The sequence below is a fragment of the Ceratotherium simum genome, chromosome 25 (assembly GCF_057802395.1).
Source record: "Ceratotherium simum simum isolate JZ-2026a chromosome 25, ASM5780239v1, whole genome shotgun sequence".
NCBI lineage: Eukaryota > Metazoa > Chordata > Mammalia > Perissodactyla > Rhinocerotidae > Ceratotherium > Ceratotherium simum.
The window spans coordinates 21,997,953-22,021,717 of NC_141924.1; the positions used below are offsets into that span (position 1 = coordinate 21,997,953).

Genomic DNA, 23,765 nt, shown 5'->3' on the forward strand with positions numbered 1-23,765 from the left:
GAAAATAAAAACAAAACCCCAAACCACAGATAGTAGTACTTAAAAGAAAAAGTTACAATTGCAAACCCCAATACCTCTGTCTGGCTCTTCAATCCCTTCCTCAGTTTCTCTAAGAGTGAACGCTGAATGATTTCTCTGTAGTCTTTCTCTGTGACGTTCAAGGCAGCTAGCTTTTTGATGATACTCATCAAGCACATGCTGGCATTATCACTCAAAGACATGTCTCCTAACTGGAAACAGGAAAAAACTCCTAATTATTCTGTGTAATGACTATAATATGGAATATTATTTCCCAATGGAAGAGTTTACAAAATTTTGCCATTGTTCTGTGTAAAAATCTCTACTAAGAAATGTCCCACAAGTACTTCCTAAGGAAGAACCAAACGTAGAGTTGTGAGGAACATAGTAAGTGACTTTGAAAAATCATGCTTACTGAGAAGTGCCACTCAATTTCAGAAAATACTGTGAAACAGACTTTTTAATTAGTTTTACTTCTCAAAGCAAACAGAACAAAAGGTTCACTTAAGCTAGTTTTCAATATTTAATAACAAGTGATCACTGAAAATGACACAGTTGGCTGGTATAATTCTGGTTAGTTGCACTAGAGTTCCTGGTTTGAGGAAAGTAGGTAGTGAGTGTGGAGAAAGTATTCCCAACTCAGCCCACCAGGCAGTGATTCAGAATCCCTTGTGTTGAAATTTGACATGATATATGAAGAATGAGTCCCAAATGGGGAGATTACTTTTTCATATGTTACATAATCCTTACTATCAGATGAATAACTATAAAACGCCACAAAGAGATTATTGATGCCATGACACAGTTCACTATGAATCAAGGGTTTCATTTTCCCCATTTTTGGGTTTTAATTCAGTTCAGCAACATGGTACTTAATATAGTCCAAGCCCCTTTTATTTCCACTCTATCAATAAAAGAGGGCAAACTGTCAAATAATATAGTTACATAACATTGAAAAATTGAGATATAATTGACATACCATAAAATTCACCCTTTTAATGTGTACAATTCAATGGTTTTTAGTATATTCACAAGGTTGTGCAACCACCACACTATCTAACTTCAGAACATTTTCATCACCCCCAAAAGAAATCCTGTACCAATCAGAAGTCACTCCCCATTCATCCCTCCCCCTACAACCCCTCGTAACCGGTAATTTACTTTCTGTCTCTACAGATTTCCCTATTCTAACATACAGCTTTTTGACTTTTCAAAGTGCTTCTACATGTATTATTTTATTCAAGATATTTGTTTTTCAAATCATGAGAATAACAATATGGTCTTTGCCAAACAAAATATTCTTCAACTGAAAGAAATTTTATACTAAAAACCCTTGTTCTCGGGCTGGCCCGGCGGTGCAAGCGGTTAAGTGCGTGCGCTCCACTGCGGTGGCCCAGGGTTCACTGGTTCGGATCCCGGGCACGCACCGATGCACTGCTTGGCAGGCCATGCTGTGGCGGCATCCCATATAAAGTGGAGGAAGATGGGCACGGATGTTAGCCCAGGGCCAGTCTTGCTCAGCAAAAAAAGGAGGAGGATTGGCAGATGTTAGCACAGGGCTGATCTCACAAAAAAAAAAACAAAACTTGTTCTCCTCAAAACACAAATGAAGACATTAGGTCATGGAGTTGCATTATCAAAACAATAAAAAACAATTCATAAATTTTTGCTATAACAACCTACCTCCAGATTATAGAAACAATTATGCATAACTGGAATCAGGTAGTTAACATCCACGGTTTGCATCTCTTTAATATAAGAGGTGATGGTCTGGAACGTCGAGAAGCGAACATCAAAGTTGATATCATCAAGATGTCTTTGATCAAAGGCGTTAAGCTACGAGAAATGCCATTGAAACCATATAAATGAAGGTATAGAAATCTTTTTTTTTTTTTTTAAAAAGATTTTATTTATTTATTTTCCCCCCAAAGCCCCAGTAGATAGTTGTATGTCATAGCTGTACATCCTTCTAGTTGCTGTATGTGGGACACGGCCTCAGCATGGCCGGAGAAGCGGTGCATCGGTGCGCGCCCGGGATCCAAACCCAGGCTGCCAGCAGCGGAGTGCGCGCACTTAACCGCTAAGCCACGGGGCCGGCCCTAGAAATCTTAAATAAACAAAAATGATAATACTTTTGAAGTAAAAGAGAAATAAGATTTTCTTTCTTACCTTGACAACATCAGTAATATATTTTAATCCACTCTCAAAATCAGAAAGAGTCTAAAAGAAATGAAAACAGTATATTTTTAGTGAATAAAGCCTTAACTTTTCTGCCCTCCTCCCTTCAACTCCCTGCCTCCAACAAATTTATGTAGAAACACCACATGGACACCAAGAAAGCTGCTAATATGCTTTACATGTCACAGTTATCTTTTTAAAAAGGGGTGATTTGGGGTAAAAATGAATATTACAGACCTGGAACACTGTACAAAGCAACTGTCTTGACAACTTGTTCTTAATAACAGAGAAGAGTTTTGCTAGAGATTTAAGGAAGCTTGTAGGCTCCAGACAATGTTTTAACAGGTTTTGTACCGTCACCAGAATATCAATCTCTGTATCCTTAAGAAAAAATATTAAGAGAATCATATTTCAGTAATTTATAAAACTGATCGACTTAGCTTTAAGATGACAGCACAGAAAACAAATAATTATGAACAAGAAGTAAAAGCAGTAATTGAAAAAGTTATTTCATAGTCTTTAAAAAGTTCTTAGCCTTTTAACTTAACATAAAACCCACAATAACGTCCATTAACAGTTTCCTCCTTTAATTCTAATGGAAAATATGCATAGTTTCCAAACATAATTCCTTCTATTTTCTAGTAAAAAAAAGAGCCAAGAAAAACGAGATTGCCAAAGAAAAATACTTCTGGTTGTCTGCAGATCTGTGGTCTTCTACACCAAATTACAATGTGGTAAGAGATGTTCAGTATATCTACTAAGGCCTTATACATGAGTTTGAGCCATGGGAAGACTCTTTAAATCAAGGCTGAACTACGGTTTGAAAATCATATCAGAAATTCTCAGCTATGTCTGAATGTTAAAACAATCTGATTTTTCATTCAGTTTTGCCACTGTGATCCATATTTAAGATTATACAATGCACTTCTTGGGTTCCAGGTTTGTTATTGATTAAAGTCAGAGAGGAAAAATAAAAATCTTGAAATGGATTAGAAGCCAAACAGGAAAACAAAGGCAGATGTTATAGTTAGATACTGTTTAGGTAGACGATTTTTACTGTTACGGTAGATGATGATGTCTCTACCTTCTTGCCTGCCCCCATTCCTATTTCTGTCCCAATTTTTCTCCTTTATTAAGTTTTATGTTTCTGTATAGTCTTTACACAAATATTTCGGGACAAATACATCACAGAATCTAACCCGTAAAATTATTGTTCACAAATAAACCTACTGGTAAAGTGTCAATTCAAAGACAAAGTAAATGTCCTATGAATTTATACCTGAGCAATATTGCCCCGGTGCAGGAAAGGAAGGAGAAGTGTAATGAGTAGAGAACTTTGTTCTTTGTCTTTCATAAACTTGCTGATCCTAGAGAAGGAAAAAAACCCATATGTAAGGAAGATATACAACAAGTTAAGAGTATTCCTCTAAGAAGTTAAACTTTTGTAGAAAAACATCAGCGACAAAGGACACAGGTGGCTTCTAAGTATGTGCACGTGTATAAAAAGTTTAACTCAATTATTTAGCAGGCCTCACTCACTCTTATTTCTCTCCAATTTAGGCTCATGGCTACTACTCTATTTCTTTTGTAACATCTGATTGTGTAGCTGGGTTATAGCAAACTCCAATGCTATAATCTGGCAATGAGTAATTTCTTATTTTGCAGAAATAACATTTTTAAGGGTCAAGACTTGTTTAACGCTTTATGTAGATTATTTCAATTTAACTCCCACAACAGCCCTACAATGTAGGAATTAACAGCCTCGTTTTGCCTGGAGAAAACTGAGACTCAGAGCAGTTGATGTCACACAGCTAGGAAGAGGTAGAGCAGGTCTTTCAAGCCCTGGTCTGTCTGGTGCCTAATCTCTCTCATCCTCTTTTCATTAGCACATAGCCTGTGATAAAATTTAATGAGTTAAAGTATTTAGTGCTGTTTCCCATTTTGCATAACTTAGAAATACAATAGCATAAGTAAAACATTTAAAAAAAAGTTTCTGGGCCGGCCCGTGGCTTAGTGGTTAAGTGTGCACGCTCCGCTACTGGTGGCCCGGGTTCGGATCCCGGGCGCGCACTGACGCACCACTTGTCAGGCCATGCTGAGGCCGCGTCCCACATACAGCAACTAGAAGGATGTGCAATATGACATAGAACTATCTACTGTGGCTTTGGGGAAAAAAAGGAAGAGGATTGGCAATAGATGTTAGCTCAGAGCTGTTCTTCTTCAGCAAAAAGAGGAGGATTAGCACGGATGTTAGCTCAGGGCTGATCTTCCTCACAAACAAAAATTAAAAAAAAGTTTCTGGAAGATTCTAGTATACCACTTTTTGCTGTTGTCGCCCAAAGTAACAGAAAAAATAAACTTTTCACAACCAAGTCCTATAACAACTGAGAGTTTAAGACCATCATTTTTTGCTCAGGTTTACCAACCCTCCACTTTCTAGAAATCACAATTACATACTATTAGGTCTATTGCCAAAGAGAATCTTTAAAAACTCTTGCAAGATCTTCTTGACTCTTAAAAACAAACAAAACAACCTGCTCTTTTAATTTTTATCAATTAAAATTAAAAAAAATCAAAACTGTAATCTCATGTAAATCAAAATCTTAATTGAACAAAACAAGCAAAGGCTAAGAAACAAGCAAATCTATCAGTGTACTTTAGAATTTTGAAAAGTCTGTTCTCTTTAATAATTAATTGAAGGCAGAGGCCATAAAAGGTTTCCAATGAATACTCCAGCAGAGAAACAATCCTACATTAACTTAAAAAGGGAGGGCATTTAAAATACTGAAGACCTTTTTGGCTTCTTATTACCATGTTAAAACCATGGAAAAACCAGATATAATTTTTAAAAAACATTAAAACCACAATGGTAATGTTAACTTTTAAGGACCAATATATCACTTACTTTGAAAGAATGCCGAGTTCCTTACTGACTTGTGCCCTATTCTTTTTCTTTTTCACCTTTTCTGCACTTATTGTGGTTTTGCTGAGATACTGGAGAATTGCAGGTACATGAGGTAGAATTAATCGTCCTCCTGTTGTGATAGACTCTGAAATAAATGTTTTGATTTTAATTAATTACTCTCTTAAAGGATAATTGTACAGTATCTTCATAATGACAGACAAGGAAAGCACTCAATTACCACGAAACTTAAATTTCAACTTTAAAGATTAAATAACTTTCTTCTTAGTCAAAATAGCTACACCATTAGCTAAATTAAAAATTTATATACGAGACCCCTGAGGCTTTATTTGAACGATTTTTGGTAATAGCACAAGAACTGTTAGGATAATATGGAAAGAAGAATTCAGAGACATGATAGTGGGAATCATTTGATAATTTCCTGAAGGATAGTTGAGCTTTCCAGACCGTAAGTAATCTGAATTTCTAGTACTGCAAAGAAAATTCAGTTTATATAAATTGGTATTAATTCCTAGAGAAAAGAAACTCTTTTAATTGCATAAGCTATTAAGAATCAAATTCTATTGACTTTTTCCTTTCTGAGGGAACAAACGCTACCTCAGAAGTCTAAGAATCATGTGCTTTGTACAGCATACATACCATCTGCACTTTCTGTGTATACGCATCCAGTTACTGGCAAGCTCAAAACTGTTTCTGTGGGCTCAAAATCTGGAAGGTTAAGAAGGTCATCAGCTATTTCCATCACAACACTAGCTGTGGCTTCAGAGAGATTCTTTGCTGAGAGAATTGCAAAAACATTGGTCAGGATGTCACATTCTGGGTGCCCAGGTTTCTGTTTAGCCAGGAAAGGGAAATATCTGCAAGAAAAAAACAGTGAAATAGTCATGACATTTCTCAGTAGGTTTATTTCTAAAAACATGTTCCATATGAATTTTCGTCTTGTTTAACAAATATATGTGTGTGTGTATGAACACGAATAAGATTACTCAAAGGGGAAACTGCTTTAAAATCTAAAATTTGATGGATAATAATTCTAGGTATCTAACAAACATAAGCGATTAAGCTGCTAAGTGGGAGAGCTGAGATCTGAACCACAGTCTAAGCCCTTTCTAAAAGAAACGTATTGAAGACAGCCTGTTTTTCAATTATAAGCCTTCTAAAATGTGAATGGTTATACACTCACATAAAAACCAATGTACTACAACATGGGAATTAGGAGTACAAACCAAACACTTGCTGTGTCAGGATACACAACATTCAGAGATCAAGATCATCTGTCAGGGGAGGTAGATGAATCCATCTCCAATGATATAAGCATCCCCCCCAGTGGAAACACACTGATACAGGTAGAGAGCACAAAGGCTTTCCAGCCAAGGGCAAACCAGCAGCTGTTTTACACTCAGAGATGCAATCCTAACAATTAGTAGGAAAGTCAAACAAAAATTCAGATAGTTTGGCTTTACCAATTCATCATCACTAGAAAAAGGGTTCAAGCACTTGAATGTACTTAGTACTGACAAACTGATAGAAAAATTGTAAGAGGTTATATTCATACATCTTTTTTTTTTTTATAATTTTATTTATTTATATTTTTCCCCCAAAGCCCCAGTAGATAGTTGTATGTCATAGCTGCACATCCTTCTAGTTGCTGTATATGGGACGTGGCCTCAGCATGGCCAGAGAAGCGGTGTGTTGGCGCACACCCGGGATCCGAACCCAGGCCGCCAGCAGCGGAGCGCACGCACTTAACCACTAAGCCACGGGGTCAGCCCAATATACATCTTTGCCCAACAGATATTGGGCATAGCATGGGCAGGCAGCATGCAAGATGCTTTACATATTATCATCTCTATTATCAATGAGATTGGTACTGTTATTACTTCCATTTTACAGGTAGCAAAACTGAGACTCAAAGACGCCAACCTTGCCTAAGGAGACACAGTGGTGTTAGGATTTGAAGTTAGGTTTGTGTGGCTTCAAAGACTGTACTCTTAACCACTATGCTGTATGTTATCTTAAAATTTTTCAAGCAGAAAAAGTGAGGGAACTGCTTTCAACTGCTGGCAAGGTCCTAGTAAGAGCCCATTCAAATCCAATGCAAGTGCTAAGTGACCAAACTGTGTTTTTTGAACAGCAATATAACTTGATGCCATAGTACACTGGGCATGCTCCACGCTTAAGTATATGGCTCAATCAAAAATTTCAATCACTCATTCACCATGCAGTCAATACCAACTAACCATGGTTTAAGAGGGGTAACCCTCTGCGGAGGAAGATACAACAAATGCAAAATGGTCTTTGCCCTCAAGGAGCTTTAGGTAGGTAAGCTAAGAATAGAGATGAGTGCAATAAAGGCAGCATGTGATCATAGAGCCTTCCAGGAGTGGAAAGAGCCCAGAGAAGGAAGAGACTGAGCTGTGCACACAGAGGTCATGGTGGTCAGAACCAGAGCAGCTGTTGAGAGAGTAGCCAGGGACACTCCCAGTTCATGCTGGTTGTTTTGGCTTAATTATTCATAGCATCTCTTTTCACCCTGAGGAATGTTTCCGTTGGGACAATAGATTATATGATCACTCTAGTTAGTATGCAAGTGTTTGTTGTCCTGAGTTCACCCAATTTCTGAGACAATTTAACCTTAGTTGTAAGCTTAAAGATATTGGCTATAGTTCAGATCTACCTGCATTTATCCAAATACAAAATAAAATGCTAGAATTCTCTGTAGATGAAAACCTGTTTAAATGTCTGATTGACATTATGTAAACTGTAGCCATACTTCAACATAAAAATGGATTTTTTTATTGAAAAGTAACATTCCTATCAAGTGGTTCTGAGATTTTCATTCATTAATTCTTCCACACACAACTACATAATGCACAGCTATTGCTATGGAGATTTCAAGGGAAGTCAACCCTTCTAAAGATTTCTTTCAGGTAAGTGTGTTAAACAGAAAAGAAAAAAAGCTCTGGTGCCTACTGCCTCTATTGCTATGTGACTTCTATTTTTCTCCAACCAAGAATGAGAGAGGAATTGCAGAAGAGAATGAAGTGGCATCCAATGATGTGGATCTATACCTTGAGTAAGGACGCAACTAATACAAAACTGAGTCACTATTGTAAAGTCTTCTTGGATGAAAGTTCATTATGGCTTATTTGCATAAAATTACACAACTATAAAACATTTCTTAAATATGCCTAAAGTGCTGCTTATAAATGTCTAGTGATAAAACAAGATATGTAACTGCTTTCTTAAATTGGGAAATAAATGAAAAGAACTCTTCCTACCAGTAAAATTAAAACAGGCTTTACCGAGGAAGAGTGTCAAGGTCTTCGTTTGTTTTTGAAGACTATTTAATGACATGGGGAAATGTTCATGACATAATGGTACATGAAAAAAACAAAATCAAAAGCTGGTTATACAGTATGATTCCAATTTTGTAAAAACCGATGCCAAGATTTTAATACTACTGAACAATAATAAAACTTTTTTTTTATTTTATCTTTCATTCTTCAAAACAGATCAGGGCAAACTTAAGTCTGTTTCCATCACTGAGATAAACAACATAGGTCAAGTTTCCACACTCCTCAGTAATTATGCATTTGGTCTGTAACACAGCATCTCTGAACCACCAGTAGATGAAGATCCTGTTAACAGCTCATAATGTCCTCAAAAGGATACACAACTTATGACCATGAGAGCTGTATGTGTATTTAGATGGAGTTTTACAAAGAATATAAGATGTCTAGAAAATCTAAAAAGCCTATGAAATTTTTCTGATTTTAAGTGGGCATTGGGAAAAAGACAAAGCATGCCAAATTACAATCAGCTTTTATTTTCAATCAAGCGTGCAAAAAATGATAATATTTATGTGCTGATATAATTATCTGGTGTGTTTCACATTCTGTTTTTCCCTTTGCCAGGCCAAATCAAACTGCTCACAGAATTATTACACATTGGAACAACATCCCTATCAACTCCAATACTTCTAATTTTCAAGTTTTAATGAAACTGTAAAAACAGCAAAAATGTGTAAATTTTGATATAATATATACACTACAGTTTTTATTCACATTAAATTGCAAAGTGTTATTTTACCTATTTTTTTCCTTTTTTAAATTATAAATAATTTAAACACTGCAAAGATGTATCATGAAGAGTCTCCCTTCCCCTCTCTGGCCCACCCAAACCTCCACATGCTATGGTAACATTAACAGTTTCTCATGTATCCCTCCAGACATTTTCTATTTCATTTTCTATTTACACACATGCACGGCATTTTTCCTGGATCACACTATACATATTGTTCAGCAACTTGTATTTTTTTCTAAACTGTCTATTTTCAGATTTAGCTGCCTTACTCACTGTATCTGCACCTATAGTAGTTCACTATGGAAAGACAATAAATTATTAGTTCTCCTGACTAATTTTGACTAGATGTGTCTAAAACACTTGAAAACAAAAAGGTTATACCTTGCATTTCTGCTCCAGATGCTGATTAGCTTCAGCAGAGGAGTGGGAGAATACTGACTCTCAGATCCAAGCCTGCTGATCTAGGACACAAAACAAAAACAGAATGCAACATGAAAAGCTATACACAACTGTAGAAAAAAACAACTAAAAGCAGAACAAGCACAGAGACCACACCAGAGGGTCAAAGAGCCAAAGGACAGAGATTAACATTTAAAGGACAGCTGAGGAAAAAATAAACGAATCCAAAATAACATCTACTCAGGAAAAACCACAAAGATGGCGCATGGAAGTGCTAGACACTTGAAAGGAACCAGGTACTTTAGGTTTCAGTAGACCAGAAGTGACAGAGCTCAAGCAGTTACAAATTTTTCCTAAAATCAAGTCTCTCCAACAGTCTTCCTAGCTATAACTACACCAGTTATCATCATCAAGTTGTTACAACCAGAGAAATCAAACAAGGAATACGTAACAAAAATACCTGTGTATTTCCCTTGTGATTGTCAAGATCCAGAGGCATATCATGGGAGCTGCTACAAAAGTTATGTTACATTTGCTTAAGAGACACAATCATATTCAAATTAGCCTTAAGTATAAATGCCATGGCACTGGAGAAACTAGCTCTTGAGCTTTTGGGTGGTAGTGGAGGCAAAGAAAAGTGTTCTGAAACTTCCAGAAATAAAGAAAGGCTCGATATAAAAGAAAAGACCAGGACAGGTATTCAACAAAAGCAGCAGAAGGTATCTAGGCAGAATGTAGAAATCAAGGTTTACCTGGGGCCAAACTGCACCATGAAATACAGCATCAATTTCTTCTGTTCTGAACTGATAGGACTCCCAATCCAAAAAGATATCAGTCACCATTTTGATTCCAAGACGTCTCAAATTTTTCAGTGGGTTAATAAACCTCAGCTGTATCTGTAAAACAAAGATCTTCTATTACAAAAATATACATCATTTTTATCCTTGACTCCTCAGGGAGGCACTCTTAGCATTCAGATCGCTAAGAACCAAACTGGAAATCCTGTTATTAAGTCTGCTGACTTTGGCTCTGATTCACATGGAAATGTCAACTGAGGAAGTCATTGCTTTTCTCATTGAACAAGATGGGAAAGCAGAGACTTAAAAAATTCAATGGTGAGATGTGTTCCGTTATCATTGCCCAGTAAAACCACACTAGAGTGTTCTTAGAGGGAAAAAAAATCACAACGGGAACAGCTGTTTTGTGTTCTACATTGTTTTACTTTTTTATTCAAGTAATTGTCTCAAATAAAATTCTGATTTCTTCCTATGAACAGAACATTCTAAACAAAACTTTTTTTGCCATCACAATACCTTAGATTAGAAAAAAATATATTAGACCTTCATTTTAAATGAAAGTCACTTTCTTTTTTGTTTTCATACTTGTATTATTTTTTACCTTTTTTAAAACTAGGAGTTTTCAATTATTCTTGTTAAAATTAGTCTAGGGGACTAGTTAAAAAATTTATGGTCTCTCCATACAGTGGAATACTTCATGCAGTAAAAGAGAATGAGGCAACTGAATTAAGGCACGCGAAGATCTCAAAATATATAGTTCAAAGAAAAATACAATTTGGAAAAAAACAAGCTTTGTCTATCTAGAGGCACAGAGGCTGGAGTGGGTGGATGTGAATTAACAGCAAACTTCTTTTACAATAGATATTGCTACTTCTACTGGCATTTCCTTCCCTATGAGTTATAAAATCACAAACATGCAGCCACTTTGTTCAGGCTCAGAGTAGAACAATTTATTGAGCTCCCACCAATGGGTCCAATGGTATGATAGCCATAGTCCTGACCTCAACTTAAAATCGTTGTTGTTGTTATTGCCTTTGAGTCAATCTGAATCCTAGCGACCCTGTGTACAGCAGAGTGGAACCCTGCCTGGTCTTTTGGCGCCATATCAGACAATGCTCTGCTGCTATTCATAGAGTTTTCATGGCCAATTTTTTTGGAAGTGGGTGCCCAGGTCCTTCTCAGTCTGTCTTAATCTGGTGAAACCTGTCCACCATGGGTGACCCTGCTGGTATTTGAAATACCAGTGACATAGCTTTCAGCATCACAGCAACATGCAGCTGCCACAGTATGACAACCAACAGACGGGTGGCATGGTTCCCTGACCGGGAAACCAACCTGGGCCATGGCGGTGAGAGTGCCGGATCTTGACCACTAGACCATCAACTTAAAATCTTACTGAAGGAAAATTTATTAAATTATGTGGGAGACTGAAAATGTCAAAGATATCTGATAGATGCCAAAGATATCTGATAGATGAGGAACTATAAATTTGAGAAGACATTTCTCCCAAGCACAGAATGTTGTAAAAACCAAACAAATGGGGGAAGATTCAACCTCTAATTGTTTTTCCACTTGATTAATATACTGTGGGCTCTGGAGACATAAGTGGCAACTTACTTTTACATACGACCTTAATTGCCTACATCAACATCTAAAAACCACCCTGAAATTTATAAAGACAACACGAATGCTCTAATATAGTGAATATCAAGTCATATGGCCAAGATATCGTGAGGAAAACTAAAGGGAAGTTATTTGTCATGAAAACCTGATACTCTGATCAACAGAAGTATTTGAATCGGAAACAGCATATTTTAAATTTAGGTGAATAGGAACAAGGATGTCATTAATTTGCTGTGCAAGTCTGAGGAATCATGATATTTCACATACCCATCAAGTTTCTACCATCTACTTTTGGCTAATTATCTGATTGTACAAGTTACAAAGACAGAGGAAATGATAGGCAAGCACAAAAGGTGACACAGAATTCATTCTGTTCTGCTCCAATTCTACTGGCAATATTTTCATTATCAGCTGTACTGTGTTTGGTGAAAGATAACAATTATTACTGATATTTGAAAAAACATAGTATCATGATCCCCTGGAGCAAGTAAGAAACTGACCTTAGCAAATATGACGCCACACCAGACACCCCTCACCTTCTCCCCAGTTCCACCAGCCCTCCTCCCCATCAGGTAGGATCTGTACGTTCTATTCACTTCTGTAACCACAGTGCCAGCTGCCCCGTTTACTCAATAACTGTTGGGAATAAACTGGAGAAAAACCCTGAAAATAGGCAATTGCAGACTTTAGTTCCTGGAGGAATAGTCAATATGACTGAGTTTATATACATTTACAAGTTACTCCATTGTTTAAATGTACAAAAAAAAATAAAACCAAACCAAAACAACCCTCACTATACACATTTCAGTGTCAGTCAATTCCTTGGAGGATCTGAAAGATACAAAAAAGTAAATGTATAACTTAGCTCAAACACACAAATGTAGAACTTTAACTCACTTAAGCAATATTACTGTGCAATAATTCAGGACAGCACTTCAAAGAATTCTTTGGACTCGTCCAAGAACCAAAAGACAAAAAGAAGGAAAGCCCTGTCTGTCAAGAACCTTGGCACTTCACTAACTAATGAACTGTGAAATTGCATAAATGATCCTCTGAGTTACTGATTGTTGACTCGGGAGTAAGGCTGAGTTACTGAGTAACTTCTTCTAAATTAACCAGAAAGTCAGAGGACTTATAGAGGGTTTATAAAACCTCTAACTTTTCCTGATTTAATATATCCATGTCTAGGTAAAGTCACTATCACTCACTATAAGGCAAAAATGAAAATTCTCACATAATTCCCCCTATGGCCCTGAAGCTCTCATATAACATAGAGAAAAAACTGTCCAAGACTTCTTTTCAGCTTCTACTCTTGGCCCCTCACAGCCTCTTTTCCACAAAGCAAAGTGACATTTTTCAAACATCAAGCAGACCGTATCACTCCCTTGTTCAAACCCCTCAGAGGTTTCCCAGGACACTCAGAAGTAAACCCAGCTCCTCCTCAGAGCCCACGAAGACCTAGCTACTCCTTGACCTCATCTTATATGATTCTTCCCACTCCTTGTGCGCTACCCATCTCAGTCTTCCATTTGTTCTTAGAATGTGCCAAGATTGTTCCACTGCAAGGACTTTGTGCTACTAGTCATTTTCTCTGCCTGAAATGTCCTTGTCATGGGTGGGCAGGTGTAAGCTCAAGTATCACCTCCTTAGAGAGGACCCTGACCACCAAAGTAAAAGCAGCACTCATCCACCCCCAGTTTGGTCACCTCCTATCATATTCCCTCATTTTATTTTAAATTCTTCACATCTTTATGTCTCTCCTCAACATGCTCATGCTTTCTTCTACTTTCCTGAATATATGGAGTGTATTTCTAATAGCTGTTTTAAGTCCTTGTCTAATTCTATCACCTGTGTCATTTCTGAATCTGCTTCTATTGATTGTATTTTCTCTTCATTATGAGTAAAATTTTCCTCCTTCTTGGCATGCCTGGTACAGCTTGACTGGATGTCAAACACTGTAACTTTCATTTCCATTTAAATCACTCAAGTTTTTGAGTTTTGTTCTGGGATGTGGTTAATTTACTTGGAACAAGTTTGATATTTTTAAGCCTTGTTAGGTGATGCCAGAGCAGCCTTTATTATAGGGCTAATCTGGCTCCATTGCTGAGGCAACCTCCTGCTGAGGACTCTCCCTGTTGCCCTGGGTATTACCAGGTTTCTGCTCTGGCTGTTGGGAACATGAGCTGTTCCTAGCCCTGTTTTAATTGGAGGACTGTTCTGCCTGCTCCTTTCTGGTGGTTTTTCTGCTTGTTGTCAAGATGGAGCAACAGGGACCAGATTTAGCCTTCCCTCCCAAGCAACTGAAAAACTGCACTGAGTGTATGCCACACTGCATTTTAGACACTGGACAGCAGGCAGCAGAGGACAGCAAGCCCCAAGAAGGGAACAAATGAGGTGAATCCTACACTTTCCCAGCTTCCTGCCTGGAGAGTTTCAGGCATTAGTGCAGAAAGGAAGAGCCAGGCAGAATCCTGCGACCTTCCCAGGATGAGAAGACAGAGTTGTGTGGCTTGGGGAGGCCAAGGGGGCTAGCATTCACAGGGCAGAGTACTGGAGAGGGAAGTGCTACATAGAGAATGATTTTCAGAGATCTGTAGATGGGTCTCATTTTATTTTCCTCTTAGAACTTACCGCCATCTGACATTATTCTAATTATTTGTGTATTTATTTATTATTTTTCTCCTCATAATACTGAGTCCTTACCTCATTCCCCACCTAGAACAATGTCTGGTAGGTGGTAGATATGTAGTAAGTATTTACTGAATAAATAAATGGACAAGAACTTCTCTTTGCTTTGTTTCCTGCTCCATACCCAGTGCTTAGAATAGTGCCTGACACTTCGTAGGGGCTCAACTAATATTCACTGAAGGAATGAAAGAAAGAATGAGGAGGAAAACAAAATGGTGCCTACCAAAATGGAAGGTGTGTTCTAAACCTCTGGATCTTGGTAATCAGGGAATATTATTTCATTACAAAAGCAGATCTATATCCATGCATAGCCCAAAAAAGCAACATAAAATTTTGGCTGTCAATTTTCAGTGATCATGGCCATATGTGAGAGGCAGTTCATCAGGCACATCCATAAATCAAATGAAATTAATTTTAGCCAAATTAAAACTGTGCCTGTTTATCATTAACTGAGGATCAACAGCAGAAGTCTGAGTCTGGATCTTCAGTTCAAGTCCCATTTTCTCCAAGAAACCTTCAGTCCATAAAGACATTACATTTCTGTAAACTCCAAAGAGTAGAATTATATCCACATACCTGTTTCAACAGAACATAAATACAGTCTTTAATACAGTTCAGAAAATACTTAGTGAGCACCTCCTCCTGAAGCCCCTTGGCAGTTAGCCAGCTGGCTTGTCTTGCCTGATCTTGCTGCTTACCTTTATTCACACACTGGACTTATAGTAGGCAAGCATTTACTTTTAAAAGAGCTCTGAGCAACTCTATCTCGAAATAACAAGGATGATGCTAACAGTATTCTATTCATTCTCCAACCATTCTGAACAGATGAGAGCTGGAAGATGTCCTACACCTCTCGACTCTTGAAATTAAAATCTAAGAAACATTGGCTCAACCATCCCTGACTTTGGTTTCTGAGACCTATACAGAATTAACTCACTCCCTACTATTTCACCTCCTTTTAAAATACACACTTGATATAATTTGCATTTTTTTTTCCAAAGAGTTCTGGAGGTTGGTTGCATGACAATGCGAATGTACTTTATTTATTTATTTATTTATTTTTTGTGAGGAAGATCAGCCCTGAGCTAACATCCATGCCAATCCTCCTCTTTTTTTGCTGAGGAAGACTGGCCCTGAGCTAACATCTGTGCTGATCTTCCTCTACTTTATGTGGGACGCCACCACAGCATGGTCTGACAAGCGGTGCATCGGTGCGCACCTGGGAACCGAACCTGGGCCGCCAGCAGCGGAGCACACGCACTTTACCGCTACGCCACGGGGCCAGACCCTGCATTTTCTAACTGTACATAATTGTTTATAACAATGAAGACTGCCATTATATGGAAGATTGTTTTAAAGAGACACTTTCAAAGGGTTACACAGCAAAGATTTAACCTGGAATGGTGTTAGATATTCAGGCCCCAACCCATTTCCCAAGTAAGACACAGATTCATATTAGTCCAAGAAGACAGTATCTCCAGTGAAGCTCTCTCACCTTTTCTCGTTGGTCAAGGATGTGTGATACAGTTGCTGTCATACAGAGCAATATCTGCATAATCTTTGGTAAGTATGCACTGATCAGATGACTAATGTTCTTCAATACTATTTCAAGGCTATTTAAAATACCGTGCTGACGACCCAAAGGAAGAACTTTAGACAAATCCAAATCTTCTACTGCCTGAATGACTGCAGAATGGCATTCTCCTAGTGAAAACAGAGGAACAGAGATATCATGTATAGGGAAACATTAGTTGTTACTATTTATAATTATAGCTTCCTTTCAATTCCTCTCAATAGTACATAGTATTTTCTATTGTTATAATGATTTATAGATGATAATGTACTTTCCTCATACATTATCTCCTTTTGATTCTCACCAAATCTTCAGTGAGCTAGGTACGGCAGGTTTTACTATTACCACTTTATAGATGAAGAAACTGAGGAGCAAAGGAGAGTAAGAAACTTGTGACAGAAGTAAGTTTCCAAACCCAACTGTCACCCTATGTATACTATTCCTCATAATGTGAGTTACTATTAGTCTTTTATTCCATCTAACGACATTCCATACATTTTTCTTACTCTCAGCTTTCACTAACTATGCTGACTTCGGCAGTTTCATAGAAAACGTCTTGTTACATTATAAGCTCCTTGGAGACTGAGAACCAAATGTTTTATTTCTCTTGTAGCCCCTGGTGAATAAATAAAACAATAGTCCTTTATAAACAGCTGCCATACTGATTCCATAAATTACTTAAAAGACTTGAATTGTTATTGCTTGAGCTTTACTTCAAACCAACTGGTACGAGATCATAAACTTACCGATTCGTATACCTAAGCTGTCCACTCATCAGAGTATCATTTATAGCTACCCTCCTACAATGGAGGCTATTACACTGAACAAAAACTTTTGTATTCATTAGAGCCAACTTCCTTCACATGGCAATATTACACTGAATGAAAACCTTTTAAACAGCTGGATCCATAAGCATAGAAAAAATACAAAACATATGTAACACACTACCCTACAAATAAATATCTATGTTTGCCTAAAGCAAAGCAATTATGGGACTGGAGCAGAGGCTTTGTAGTCAGAAAGATCTGGGTTCGAATCTCAACTCTATCATTTTCTAGCTGAGTGGCCACAAGGCAAAATACCTACCTCTCTAAGCTTCACTTTCCTCATTTGTAAAATGGGGACAATCAAGTAATGACACCTCATGTGGTTGTTTTAAGGCAATTGAGTAGGGTGTAAAGGGGCTCATTATAATGTCTGGCATGAAGAAAGCACTCAATGAATATTAGCTATTATTACTATTACTTACTAACAATGCATACCAGAGAATATACCACAGAGCATTACAGCTCATTGTACACACTTACTACATCCACTTTGTTTAGACTGTGAGGTTGAGGGCACAGATTATAAATACTCACTTGTCTATTTTCAACAGAGTGTCCAGGGTACAGAACATAGTCAACAAATCGATACTCAATTATGAATGACCCAATGAAGGAGTAAATGCCAAAACATTGAAGATTAATTTAGAAACCTATTCATTGTATATGGATAAGTATTTACCATTTTTCAAATAGCCTAAATGCACAACAAAAAAAGGCACACATTTTCTAATTAGGGGCTTATAAACACATGCATGCTGATAATCCCCAGCATCAACTGTGAGCTCCACCTAATTCAATCAAAGTTTAAAATGAATTGCATTTCAGCAAAAAGACCATCATTGAGATTGGGAGGAGCAACTCCATTAGAAAGACGCTGACCATGGGAAACCTAGCCTGAGACATTAGAAGTCTATAGCAGACAACACACATTCAGAGTGAGAGGTAGTTGAGAGCTACCGTTCTGGAAGTGCTTCACAGGTTCAAACAGCAGGTCTAAGAAGATCTGGATCTCCTCAGGTTGGGTTCCAGCAAGGAACCTCAGAACAATGGACATGCGGGTGCCTGAAGCAGATTTCCCCTGCGTTTTACTCCCAGTCTTATTCTTCATTCGGCCATACAGAATTCTAAGAAGTCAAAAGAACACTATTTGTTTGCATATTAATCCTAAAACATAATACTAATAGTTTTGTTTTTATAAAAGGCTAGGATAGCAACGCAACAGATTTAAATTGATATATTATGAAACAAGGAAGAATGAAAATAGAAATTAGATACTTAGCATACAAATTTAGAAAAACCACAAAAAAACAAGGCTAAGGGAAACAGGAAGAAGGAAATAGTAAAGAAAAAGGCCAGAAGGTAGTTCTTTGTGGGAGAAAAAAGCAATAAAAGAGGTAAGCCATAGGTAAGTCTAATCAAGGAAAAGTGAAAATAAGAATATACAGATTAAAAGGAAATAAAATTAGAGAATACAACTGTAAGTAAAATAAGGAAACTGAAAAGATTTCAATTAAATGAAAACATGGAGCTCATATAGTTTTATAAGTAAATTTTTAAACTTTTAAGGAAAAATAATTTCCAAGCTATAAAGTTTCATAGCAGAGAGAAAGAAGAAAACAGTCTTTTTACATTTATGACAGTGGTATAACTGTGATATTGAGACTGGTTAAGGAACAAAAATAAAACTATATACTAATCTTGCTTATAGACAGAATACACAACATTTCTAAACACAGTATCCAGTGCTGCATTAAAACTATATTAAAGCTAAATAAGGATTATCCCAGGAATGCAAGAGTCATTAGTAAAACCTATTAGATTAATATAGATCAATGGCTCACAGGAAAAAGTTAAGATGATCATTTTAATACACGCTCAATGGGCATTCTAATAAAATTTAACATCCGTTCCTGATAGAATTCTAAATAACTTAGTAATAGAAAATACTTTCTTAACATGATAAAACTTATTGACTTATTTAAAACTCAAAGACAGTGGTTTTCAAACTTTTTGATATTAGGAGCCCTTTAAACTCTTAAAAATTATTGAGGTCTCCAAAGAGCTTTTATGTATATGAGTTTTATCTATTGATATTTATCATAGTAGAAATTAAAACAAGTTAACATAAATCACATTTTTTTTTTTTTTTTTTTTTTAGATTTTATTTATTCATTTTTTTCCCCCCAAAGCCCCAGTAGACAGTTGTATGTCATAGGTTCACATCCTTCTAGTTGCTGTACGTGGGACTCGGCCTCGCGTTGGACGGAGAAGTGGTGCCTTGGGGCGTGCCCGGGATCCGAACCCGGGCCGCCAGCATCAGAGCGCGCGCACTTAACCGCTAAGCCACGGAGCCGGCCCTAAATCACATTTTTAATGAAAAATAATTATATTTTCCAAATCTCTCCCCTCCAAAAATTAGAGAGACTAGCAGCATTGCTTAACTTTTTTTTTTTTAATTTCTTTATTATCTGCTTTATTAGAAGATAACTGGATCTTCATATCTGCTTTTGCGTTCAATCTATTGCAATATATTGTGGTTGAAGAAAATCCAGCCTTATACAGATATGTAGTTGGAGAAGAAAAAATATTTTTTTAACTTTCAGATAATTCTTTTCAGATAATTGTGGATATTCTACTTTGATATTACACCAAACCTTCACAAGTGGTAGTTTCTTAAAGCTAGCCACAATGTGGAATCTGAAACCACATCAATGTACTTTGCGGACTCTGTTACATTAAAATCCATCTATCTTGCACTTTGACTGGATCTTTCACCCATGCGTGGTTCTGTAACACGCATCAGTTATTTGGAAAACATGCCATTCCTGAGACAACCAGTGTGCAGAAGAGCTTTATGCATACTTTCCACTTCGTCATACAGAATAGTAAAAAGACATGTATTCACGGGTTGAGACTCATCGAGGACATTAAGTGAAACTAGATTTTTTTTTTAAATTCCAGGAGTGTGGCAATAAAGAATGACTAGTAGTTTGGAGACACTGTCCTGATTCATGCTAAGGCACTAGCAGTTTTACCCTCTATTGCTTTTGCCTTGCAGCACAAATGCTAGCACAATGAAAAAAGATAATGTCTTAGCAGCATTATGAAAAAAGTTACAACCTTGTGGACCTGCTAAAAGTGTCTCAGGGCCAGGCCCCCGTCCTGAACCAGCACACCACACTTTAAGAATGGCTGCTCTGGAAGCAAATAACCACAACCACTACCACCACAGTTAATTCTTCTAGACTATGTAGCTAATACACAGGTTAAAATACAGAAAAAAGAGAACACAAAATTAATTTGACCAATATTTACTAAGGGCCATGGAGTCTACCTTCTGCAAGGGAGATAAACAATAAGGAAGAGGCTATGTTGGATGATTAAGTACAGTCATGCACCACAGAGCGACCTTTCATTCAATGACGGGTCACATATACAACAATGGTCCCATAAGATTAGTACTACATAGCTTAGCTGTGTAGTAGGCTATACCATCTAGGTTTGTGTAATTACACTCGATGATGTTCGCACAATGACAAAATTGCCTAACGACACATTTTTCAGAACATATCACCATCATTAAGTGACACATGACTGTATTAAGGGGAAAAATAAAGGGATGTAAGGGACTAGAGAGTGATTAGGGAAAGGAGTGATTTTACATAAAGAGGTCAAGGAAGGCATCTCTGATAATATGACATTTGAAATGAGACTGAGTGAAGAAGACGAGTTGGCTGTCGTGTGTTCCAAGCAGAAGGATGAGCAATTCCAAAGACTCTGAACTGGGCTCTGAGGTGGGTGGTAAATGAAACAAATTGGTTAGAGAGGCTATCTGGGGCTAGGTCATACCAGGCCCTCTAAGGAGTAGTGAGGACTTTCCCTTTTATTCTCATAGAGTAGGACCTCAAAGGGTTTTTACACAGGGGACTAACAATCTGACAAGTGTTATTTACTATTATTTTTTCAATCAAGAAAATCCAATGAAAACTATTAAAACTAATAACAAAGTTTTGTACTGTGGATGGTTAAATAACACAAAAAATCAACAGCTTTTATCTCTCATAATTAGTTACACACCAAATGAATGAATTATTTTTATTTCTCAATAGTAACACTTAGAGAAATATTGGATTTAATTTTAACATTATTATTAAAATAATACCATGGCGGGCCGGCCCCGTGGCTTAGCGGTTAAGTGCGCGCGCTCCGCTACTGACGGCCCGGGTTTGGATCCCGGGTGCGCACCGACGCACCGCTTCTCTGGCCATGCTGAGGCCACGTCCCACATACAGCATCTAGAAGGATGTGCAACTATGACGTACAACTATCTACTGGGGCTTTGGGGAAAAAAGAGGAGGAGGATTGGCAATAGATGTTAGCTCAGAGCCGGTCTTCCTCAGCAAAAAGAGGAGGATTAGCATGGATGTTAGCTCAGAGCTGACAGTCCTCACAAAAAAAAAAAAAAAAAATCCCATGGCAAGATCTTTCCTCATGTTAGGGACAAAATATTCTGAAGTAAGTCTCTATAACAATCTGACTACCCCAAAAGGTCCAATTAAAAAAAAAATCAAAAGACAATACAAAATGAAATATTCCATTACAACTGCAGAAAAAATCATAATATTAATATTTACAATTGTTTTTGTGACCAACTTTTAAAAAAATCAGTTTTCACACAGTGTAAATACCTCATCAGAATAGGAAACAGATCTGCTCGGTGGGCTGTTTTCACTACTGTATTATCTTCAGAAATGCTAAAATGCACTATCTCCTCCTTAAAGCTTCTGTCTTCGAGCAATCTTTGTAAGTTTTCCCTTTAAAAATAGAATATAGCACAAATCATCACTTAATAATCAACAGTACTTTTAAAAAATGCAAAACAGTGGAGTAATGCGTATAACTGAAACAGGTATTAAAGAACAGTCTCTGTTGTGGTTGATAGCCATAAAGGAAAATCCTCACTAAAATACCTTCCAAAATGACAGGTTTTCAAATTTTAAAAGGTAAAAGAGATTGTAAGGGGTTAGACTTAGTCAATAATTCAGCTATTTAAAAGAGCCTAATACAAAAGCTTTCTTCAGTTCTTAGAGCATGATTATTGTGATTCCCTAAGAAATCACCAATATTTTATGACATTATATAAGCAAGGAGAAATGATATCACCTTCTTCAACACATACTTTTCAATTAATATTCTCTTTCCTGTCTTCTTATCTACGGAGAAGTACTCTTAATAAAGAAACATACTTCCAACTTTTATGTCTTACCTGAAAATAGCATTACGATCGCCTTAGAAAATAGGGAAATTTCCCAGGCTTTCATGAAATTATTTTAGAAGAGGCCCTCAGACAGAAAGACAAAAATCAGCCAAAGAAATAGCATTTCTTTAGCTTCAAATAACTTACCTGTAAGGGACGATATGTGGATGTTTATATGTCATTATGCAATCCAGGGTTATTTTTTGCACCGTTTGATCTTGGTGTAGCAACAACTAAGAACGATATTTTATAGAACAAATTAATGAAGTCACATATATACATACTATGGGATAGCAATTTACTTGCGTTAATTTGCTAAATTAGATTTCTTAGAATCTAAATTTTTAGACGTGGGTTAAAGCTGATTCCTGACAACAGCCTTACATTTTCTTGGAGGTAAAGAATATGTGCAAAGAACAAAACGGAAACAAAGCTCTGACATCTGCATCCCACATGCCAGATGCTCGGGTCTATCAGTCTTTGCCAAGACCAATTCTCTACATGAATCTGGATTTACATCAACTGGGCTGGTCCTGTGATGAGGAAAATCTCATATAATACCAGGAAAGTAATGGCAGTCAGTACGATGCCAGAAACAAGACCCAGCTCTGAGGCCTTTCTGACATCAGTTCAGAATTTTGCTTCCTATGGGTAACTGAGACTTTTGAGCTCTGGCTTTATAAACAAGTTATATCCAAATTATGGGCAAAACACAGATAAATTCTACTGAAATGATATAAGTTTCATCTAAAAAACATCCAAATGAAAAAGAAAACTTTGTTTCCCCAGATGGCTTAGAATGACATCCAATGCTTACTCTGCTTCTGAAATTAAATTTCTTCTACAATCTTCTCTGGAATTCAGGGTCATATATTGTGACTGCAACAGACTATTATTCCAATTATCGGCTTTAACTTAATCTAACAGATCTTGAAATTCTAGAGCTCCATAAGGTTAACTTACCTAGAAGTGAAAAGTAGGTAAGTGCTCTTGGCACAACCCCCGCTCCCTTTTAAAAGCTAATTCTCACCATGTAATTAACGTTTTGCTACACTCACTGTTAATACAGCTGATCAATGTTTAGTCACCCAAAATGCCTTTAAAATCAACTGAATTAGTGCTGTCTAAAACTATTTCTCAAGATACAAGAAAAAGTCTATTAATTTAAAAACAAACTATACTTAAAATGTAAACATGGGCCCTATTCAACAATTACTGAAAACCAAAAGTTGCTTTGGCAAAGAAAATGGTAGAGAAAAGGTCAAAGAACTGTAGTGGCAAGAATCTGTTTCACTTACCTGAAGATACAGTTCATATAATTTGGATTCCAGATATAAGGCCCGTGGATTTGAAAACTGAGAGAAAACTTGCAAATGAGCAATTAACTGCCTGGGGA

The 23,765-nt window shown here is 37.1% G+C and overlaps 1 protein-coding gene across 1 annotated transcript in view; it reads right to left on the reverse strand.

Moving 5' to 3' along the window:
* Positions 1 to 23,765, reverse strand: part of UTP20 (UTP20 small subunit processome component) — a 100,559-nt gene that overhangs the window by 37,062 nt on the left and 39,732 nt on the right. Inside the window, exons 23-36 of the mRNA XM_014780317.2 lie at positions 23,668 to 23,758; positions 22,517 to 22,602; positions 21,801 to 21,926; positions 18,070 to 18,236; positions 16,208 to 16,416; positions 10,357 to 10,500; positions 9,587 to 9,666; positions 5,759 to 5,976; positions 5,102 to 5,246; positions 3,476 to 3,563; positions 2,434 to 2,577; positions 2,188 to 2,238; positions 1,702 to 1,854; positions 75 to 230 (exon numbers count right to left, since the gene is read on the reverse strand). Of these exons, the coding sequence (XP_014635803.1) occupies positions 75 to 230; positions 1,702 to 1,854; positions 2,188 to 2,238; positions 2,434 to 2,577; positions 3,476 to 3,563; positions 5,102 to 5,246; positions 5,759 to 5,976; positions 9,587 to 9,666; positions 10,357 to 10,500; positions 16,208 to 16,416; positions 18,070 to 18,236; positions 21,801 to 21,926; positions 22,517 to 22,602; positions 23,668 to 23,758 (1,858 nt within the window). The remainder of the gene's footprint in view (positions 1 to 74; positions 231 to 1,701; positions 1,855 to 2,187; positions 2,239 to 2,433; positions 2,578 to 3,475; positions 3,564 to 5,101; positions 5,247 to 5,758; positions 5,977 to 9,586; positions 9,667 to 10,356; positions 10,501 to 16,207; positions 16,417 to 18,069; positions 18,237 to 21,800; positions 21,927 to 22,516; positions 22,603 to 23,667; positions 23,759 to 23,765) is intronic.